At 40.0% G+C, this 8,655-nt stretch overlaps 1 protein-coding gene across 1 annotated transcript; it reads left to right on the top strand.

Moving 5' to 3' along the window:
- LOC132018278 (olfactory receptor 9I1-like) lies at nt 1–942 on the top strand. The gene has a single exon (XM_059401446.1). The coding sequence runs from the start codon at nt 1–3 to the stop codon at nt 940–942; it is 942 nt and encodes a 313-aa protein (XP_059257429.1).
- Nucleotides 943–8,655: the final 7,713 nt, after the last annotated feature.

The following is an 8,655-nucleotide window of genomic DNA, read 5'->3' as shown; positions in this document are numbered from 1 at the left end:
ATGGCGGACAATGGAACTGTGGTGACAGAATTCATTCTGCTGGGGTTCCAGCTGCCGACAGGGCTGCAGATGGGCCTCTTCTTCGGCTTTCTGGTCCTCTATGTCATTACCATGGTGGGCAACCTGGGCATGATCATATTGATTCAGAGAGACTCTCGTCTCCAAACCCCCATGTACTTCTTCCTCTGTCATCTTTCCTTCCTGGATGTTTGCTACTCTTCTGTCATCGTCCCTCAGTCTCTTGAGACCTTGGGTACTGATAAGACAGCCATCACCTATGAGCGCTGTGCCACTCAGTTCTTCTTCTTTACCCTCTGTGCTAGCACTGAATGTTTCCTTTTGGCTGTGATGGCCTATGACCGCTATGTGGCTGTGTGTAACCCCCTTCTCTATGCCACTGCCATGACACCACAGACCTGCCTGGGGCTGGTGGCTGCGGCCTATGCTGGAGCCATGGTCAATGCTGTGATCCGCACTGGGTGTACCTTCTCGATTTCCTTCTGTAAATCCAACCATGTGGACTTCTTCTTCTGTGACCTCCCACCCCTGCTGAAGCTTGCCTGTAGTGACACCACGTCAAGGGAACGAGTCATCTACCTCTTAGCTTTCTTAGTCATTACAACCAGCATTTCAGTGATTCTGATATCCTACTTTTTCATCATTCAAGCTATTCTGAAGATTCATACAGCAGGTGGCAAAGCCAAGACCTTCTCCACCTGTGCTTCTCACATGACCGCAGTGGCTCTTTTCTTTGGGACACTCATATTCATATACCTGAAAGGTAACATGGGCAAATCTCTTGGGGAAGACAAGATTGTGTCAGTATTTTACACTGTGGTCATCCCTATGCTGAACCCAATGATCTACAGTTTGAGAAACAAGGAAGTGAAGGAGGCTCTGAAGAAAGTTCTCAATGGGATGAAGTTTTCCCAAGTAGACTAAGACTTGAGCTCCATTGACTTAGAAGTTCCTGCAGATCATTCTTCAGGTTTGGCTTCTCTCCTTAGCACATGAACCAGATTTTATGATTACAAAGACATACTGAAGCAAAAAAAAAGAAAAAAAAAAACATGTAGCTTTGGGTTCCAGCAACTTCTTTATTAGCTCTATGGCCTTCAGCCAGAAATTTTCTGTCCTAGTTTTCATGTCAGTAAAAATTTCTGCCTTGCTATGATTAAAGCCAGGATCAAGAGAGATGGAATGCCAAGGACTTTATAAATAATAACATGCTATAAAATGTAAAATTGATTTTTTTACTTGTCCTGGGTATTGCTGAGTGTTTTATCAGCTATGAATTCAAAAAAATTCAAGCTGCTAAGCTAACTTTTGCATTTGAATAATATAGAACAATAGCTTTTTGTTTACAGGGTGAGGACAGTTACATTCTTTGGTTGTGGGTAGTAGGGTGGAAATCAGCCTTGACCAAAGAAACCTTTTTTCAACATTCAATCATATCCAGGCTAGGTGTTTGTCATAGAAAATACACATAGTGAAGGACAGGAAGGAAAAATAGAGGGGAAAGGAGATGTAAATTGGGAAATGTTCACCTAGAATACATTAGCCTACTTCCCAAGAGAGCGTGGAGGACCAAGACACTGGAGACTAAAAGAAAGATGTAATGATTTGCATTAATTATTAGAAATAATTTGATCTGATGTAGAGCTGAACTGAATCCCACATATAACTTTCTGGAATATTCCTTGATCACCAAAGGTCAGAAGCTCTATTTAATTTCTGAAGGATTTTTCGAGGACCATCTCAAGCTGTTTTCTGTTCTGCAGTCATGAAAACCACTACCTACTTCCATTTCCTGTAGGACATTTACTTTATGGTTAGAAGACAGATAACTATGAATCTGACTGCCACCTTTTAATGATCTCATATCTGATAGAAATATTACTTGGAAAATGTGTCCGTGGAAATTCCACAATCTTATTCATCAATTCAACAAACATTTATTGTCTACTATGTATCAGACATAACCCTAGGTTCAGGAATATAGAAATAAAAATGATAGACATGGTTCCTCCTTCATGGAGATTAGAACTTGGGGTATAGGCAGATATAAACCATAACAGTTAACTGATGTTTTTCTGATGTTTTGGAAAGTGGGAAAAAGCAGGACAGGCTACTGTTACACTGTATAGTAGGATTCTGACCTAGTTTGGTGTGGTCAGAAAAGGCTTCCCTGAGGAACTAAGATTTATGTGGAAGCTTAAAGAGTAAGTATGTCATAATTATAGGTTGAGGAGCTGAGGGAAGCCAGAATGACTGCGGCCTAAGGAGGGGGTCTGAGTGTGAGAGGAAGTTGGAGAACTCAAGAGCAACTGGGTCACAGAGAACCTTGCCGACTCACATAGGGACTTGTGGATTTTACTCCAAGAGTGAGGCATGAAATGATCAGACCCGAGTTGCAAAAAGATCCCTTTGGCTGCAGTGTGATGGGTGGGAATGGGGGCTCATGGCCTGTGGTTGTGGAGATGGAGGGATGCATCCCCATTTCATCTAAGAAGCAACAAAAAGGGCATCCCAGATGTGGGGTTTGATTTCCACACAAGACTGTATGCTCTATTCTAAAATACATATTAGGCCAGAGAAAGTTCACAGGTGTGTGACCATGATGTTGGTATAGGACTGATTCTTAGCAAAACAGTGAAATTTGGGAAATATACTTTTGGAGGCATCTGCTTTTTCATTGGTATACATTCCCTTCTCTGCATGGGACCTTCCTTAGGTATACATCAAAATGGCCATCAACTTCTCCCTCTCAAGAGGGCAACACATTTTCACTAACTCCTACTGTGTGCCAGGCTATGTCAACAGGCTGAAGAAATCAACCTTTGCCTGGCTTCTTACATGCTCTAAGTCAGGAAAAGCCTTCAACTTAAAAAATATATAAGTGGGGAACATGCTATAGAGTGAGGGTGCCATTTTGGTAGTGGTGGGAGCTGCCAACGTGCCTTCCACCCTTTACTTGGTGAAGAGGTCACACGCTGCACATAAATGAATGGCCTTTGATACACACACAGTATTTGATATAAGTTCAGTTGCTTCAGTGGATGCAAGTAAAATGAGATTTTAGTGTGTTTTAGGGGATCACTTTCTGATTAATGTGAGAAGGCACTGGAAGGAATGGCATTATGGTGAATTTCCACTTGCATATATTAATAAATATATTAAGTAAAAACATTTATTAATTATCTAATGTGTGTCAGATTCTGTGCCAAGAGTGTCTACTTATCTCATTGACAGGTCTCATTGTTTTTATTTTTTATTTTTGTTAGTGAAGTGTAGTTGACATACACTGTTGTATTAGTTTCAGGTGTGTGACACAGTGATTTGACAATTCTATACCTTACTCAGGGATCACCAAGGTAAGTGTAGCCATCATCTGCCACCATGCAACATTATTCCAGTATTATTGACTATATTCTCTGTGCTGTCCTTTATAGCTATGTGACTTGTTTATTTTAAAACTGGAAGTTCATACCTCTTAATCGCCTTTATCTATCTTGCCCATCCCCCACCCACCTCCCTTCTGGCATCCACCAATTTATTCTCTGTATTTGAGTCTGTTTTTTTATTTGTTTTTTTGATTCCATATGTAAATGAAGTCATATGGCATTTGTCTTTTCCTGACCTATTTCACTTAGCATAATGCCTTCTAAGCCCATTTATGTTGTCACGAATGGCAAAATGTCCTTTTTTTTTTTTTTAAAGATTTTATTTATTTATTTGACAGACAGAGATCACAAGTAGGCAGAGAGGCAGGCAGAGAGAGAGGAGGGGAAGCAGGATCCCCTCTGAGGAGAGAGCCCGATGTGGGGCTCGATCCCAGGACCCTGGGATCACTACCTGAGCTGAAGGCAGAGGCTTTAACCCACTGAGCCACCCAGGTGCCCCAAAATGTCCTTGTTTTTTATGGCTGAGTAAAATTCTGTTGTATATATGTAGCACTTCCTTTTTATCCATTCATTTATTGATGGATGCTTGGATTGTTTCCATACCTTGGCTGTTATAGATAATGCTGCAATAAACATAAGGGGGCACAAATCTTTTTGAATTAGTGTTTTCCCTTTCTTTGGGTTAATAGCCAGCACTGGAATTTTTAAATTGCATGTTATTTCTATTTTTAATTTTTCTGAGGCAACTCCATACTGTTTTCTTCATTGACTGCACCAATTTTTTGCCTTCCCACCAACAGTGAATGAGGGTTCCTTCTTCTCCACATCCTTGTCAACACTTGTTCTTTCTTGTCTTTTCGATTCTAGCTATTCTCACTAGAATAGGTGTGAGGTGTGAGGCGATATCTCTCTGTCATTTTGATTTGCATTTCCATGATGATGAATGATAGTGAGCATATTTTCATATGTCTGTTGGCCATCTGTATGTCTTCTTTGGAAAAATGTCTATTCAGGTTCTTTGCCCATTTTAATCAGATTACTTGTTTTTGTGTGTGTGTTGAGTTGCATAAATTCTTCATATATTTTGGATATTAATTTCTTATTGAATATATCATTTGCATATGTCTTCTCCCATTTCGTAGGTTGCCTTTTTGTTTTGTTGATAGTTTCCTTGACTGTTCAAAGCTGTATATTTTGGTGTAGTCTCAATAGTTCCTTTTTGGTTTTGTTTCCCTTGCTTGAGGAAACAAATCGAGAAAAATGTTTCCGTGGCCAATGTCAAGTAAATTAGTGCCTGTGTTTTCTTCTAGGAGTTTTATGGTTTCAGGTCTCACATTTAGGTCTTTAATCCATTTTGAATTCACTTTTGTTCATGGTATGAGAAAGTGATCCAGTTTCATTCTTTCCCTGTGGCTGTCCAGTTTTCCCAATGCCATTTGTTGAAGAGACTGTCTTTTCCCCATTGTATATTATTTCCTTCTTTGTCATAGATTAACTAACCATGTAAGTGTAGGGCTTTTTATCCTATTCCATTGACCTATGTGTCTATTTTTGTGCCATCACCATACTGTTTTGAGTACCCAGATTTTTTTTTTTAAGATTTTATTTATTTATTTGACAGAGAGAGAGATCACAAGTAGGCAGAGAGGCAGGCAGAGAGAGAGAGAGAGAGAGGAGGAAGCAGGCTCCCTGCTGAGCAGAGAGCCCGACGCGGGGCTTCATCCCAGGACCCTGAGATCACGACCCGAGCTGAAGGCAGCAGCTTAACCCACTGAGCCACCCAGGCGCCCCTTGAGTACCCAGATTTGTCATATATCTTGAAATCTAAGTTTGTGATACCTCTAGCTTTGATTATTTTTCTCAAGACTGGCTATTTAGGGTCTTTTTGTGGTTCCCAACAAAATTTATTATTATTTGTTCTAGTTATGTGAAAAATGCTATTGGTATTTTGATAGAGATTGCATTCAATCTCTAGATTTCTTTGGGTAGTATGGACATTTTAATAATATTAATTCTTCCAATCCACAAGCATGGTATATCTTTCCATTTGTTTTTATTATCTTCAATCTCTTTCATCAATGTCCTATCATTTTCAGAGCACAGGTCTTTCACCTCCTTGGCCAAATTTATTCCTAGGTATTTTATTATTTTTGTTGCAATTATAAATGGGATTGTTTTCTTAATTTCTCTTTCTGCTACTTTATTACTAGCATATAGAAGCACTACAGATTTCTGTATATTAATTTTGCATCCTGTAGCTTTACCAGATTTATTTGTTCTAATTTTTTTTGAGTCTTTAAGGTTTTCTAGGTACAATATCATGTCATTTGCAAATAGTGACAGTGTTACTTCTTCCTTATCAATTTGGTTGTCTTTTATTTCTTCTTCTTTTGGTCTAGGACTTCCAGTACTATGTTGAATAAAAGTGGCAAGAGTGGACATCCTTGTCTTGTTCTTGATTTGTCTCATTTTGAAAATAGACTACACGTAATCTTTTAAGAATTAGATCCTCTGAAGGCTGATTTTATGCATCAATTTTGACTGGGTCACAGGGGGCCCAGATGTTTGGCTAAACATTATTACTGGCATATCTGTGAGGATTCTTCCAGAAGATATTTGCGTTTGAATCAGTGGGCCCTAGAAAGCAAGTTGCCCTCCCCTAAATGAATGGACATCATCCAGTTCTTTGAGTCTTGAATAGAACAATAGGGAGAAGAAGGGAGAATCCATTTTCCTTTCTCTGCCTGACTGCTTGACCTGGGACAGCAGTTTTCTTCTATATTTGGACTGGGATTCACACCGTTGGCTTCCTTGGTTCTCAGGCTCCAAACTGAATTACCCCCCTGCTTTCCCTGGGTCTACTGGATTGTTTTAGCTTCCATTTAAGGATCCACATGAGCCAATTACTTATGATAAATCTCCTTTCATGTCATAAACAGATCACCTTCAAAAGTTTCCTATCACCCTCTTTATTATTATTATTATTATTATTTTGTGATAAGAATGCTTAACATAAGATCAAACCTTTTAACAAATTTTAAATATACATTAGAGACTGTGGTGATAGTTTCACTGTCACAGACCACCATGAAGTGGCTTAAGAAAATTCTTCGTAGGAGATTATTCTGAATGAAATAAGTCAGCAGAGATTGCCAATTATCATATGGCCTCCCTTACTTGTGGAGCATAAGAAATAACATGGAGGACATTGGGTGAAGGAGAAAAGAAGTGAGTTGGGGGAAATTGGAGGGGGAGATGAACCATGAGATACTGTGAACTCTGAGAAAAAAACTGAGGGTTTTGGAGGGGAGGGGAGTTGGGGGTTGGGAGATCCTGGTGGTTGGTATTAAGGAGGGCATGTATTGCATGGAGCACTGGGTGTAGTGCATAAACAATGAATCTTGGAATGCTGAAAAAATTAAGTAAAATTTAAAAAAATGTCAGAAAAAAATTTAAAAAATGGGTGAAAAAAAGGAAAAAGGAAAAATCATTATATATATAGATGTATATAGATGTATATATATTTATATATATCTCCTGTTGGTTCTGTATCTTTAGAGAACCCTGAGAAATAAAATCCAGTTGGTAACTGGGGAACTGTTTTCTTTTTATCCCCTTCAGCTTCTAAGTATACATTTTTTTTTTTTAAGGCACTGGGTTTGGAATAAGTTTTCAGCTATTATACTTTCGTCTCAATCTACCAAAAATGATATAGAAAAGATGAAGAAAGTGGACCTTCAGACTTTGAATGGATCCATTTAACTCAATACATCAAGAGACCAAAGTGTTATATTTGTCTCATCATTTAGTATCTCAAAAACAGTTGTCACCAAGACAGCCATGTAGGAGACCCCACAAAGACCAGTAATTAGGCAAATATCCATGAACAAAACAGCCCTGGGAAAGCACATGAAATCCACTTCAGCAAAACAGTGGAACAACAAAAAAATCTGAGAACAGTCCCACAAGGAGGGAAAGAAAAACAGCTTCATTTTCCTTGCATCATTCTATCCCTCATGCTGGTACTGTTCAGTGTCGAGAGGGAGCTTCCCACCTAGAAAAAGTTCCCCTCACCAAGGAATGGGAGATTGGAGTGGATGGCCAGTGTCTTCAGTCTTCCAGGGCAAGGCACAGTGGACTCACTTGGTTTTACCCACCCAGAGATGCCTATGAATGAGGAAGCAGAGTGGGGGCTACCAGAATTAGCTACACAGTGAAAGAAACTGTGGTTCTCAGTGACCTGCTCTGCAAAGGAATCTAGCAGTTTTCACCACTGAAGAAACCAACAGCCAGCGTAGTTGTGGATCCCATCCAGATTTCACTGGTTTTCACCCGATAGGTTTTCCTGTTTGCCTATGTCAGCCACCGGAGCTCCTCCCACTTCTTCATTCCTGCCTTCTCTGTACAAGCAGCCAACCCAGGTCTCCCTGGCTGAGTGAGTGCAAAATTCTAGCTTAGGCCCCCACAACCAACCCTCACTACCATGTGTGCAGTCAAGACTAGCCCCTCTATCTGTGCACTTACACTCTCACAGCCTAACTCTTGTCACTGGCCTTTATTACTGTGCACGTGCCCACCATGAGACTCTGTAGCCCCAAGGAACACAATGACAGCCAGAGCCTTTGACACCAGAAGCAAAGGCAAAAAGCAAAAAATCTACAAGTGAGCCTACATCAGACTTAAAAGCTTCTGCATAGCATGATAAATGAACAGCAAAATGAGAAGGCACCCTATGGATGGGAGAAACTACTGACAAACCATGTGTCTGATAAGGGCTTAGTATCCAAAATATATAAAGAACTCATACAATTTGATAGCAATAAAACAAATAATTCAATTAAAAATGGGTAGAGGACCTGAATAGGTATTTTCCCTAAGAAAACATACAAATGGGGGGCGCTTGGGTGGCTCAGGGGGTTAAAGACTCTGCCTTCAGCTCAGGTCATGATCTCAGGGTCCTTATTTTTATGTGTGATCTAAAAAGTCAAACTTATGGAAACAGAGAGTAGATTGATGGTTACCAGAGGCTGGAGGTTGGGAAAATGAGGAGATAAAGGTCAAAAGATACAAACTTCCAGAGTGGCTGCACCAGCTTGCATTCCCACCAACAGTGTAGGAGGGTTCCCCTTTCTCCGCATCCTCGCCAGCATCTGTCATTTCCTGACTTGTTGATTTTAGCCATTCTGACTGGTGTGAGGTGATATCTCATTGTGGTTTTGATTTGTATTTCCCTGATGCCGAGTGATAAGGA

The sequence above is a fragment of the Mustela nigripes genome, chromosome 1, assembly GCF_022355385.1.
Source record: "Mustela nigripes isolate SB6536 chromosome 1, MUSNIG.SB6536, whole genome shotgun sequence".
NCBI lineage: Eukaryota > Metazoa > Chordata > Mammalia > Carnivora > Mustelidae > Mustela > Mustela nigripes.
This window is presented reverse-complemented; position numbering and strand designations above follow the sequence as displayed.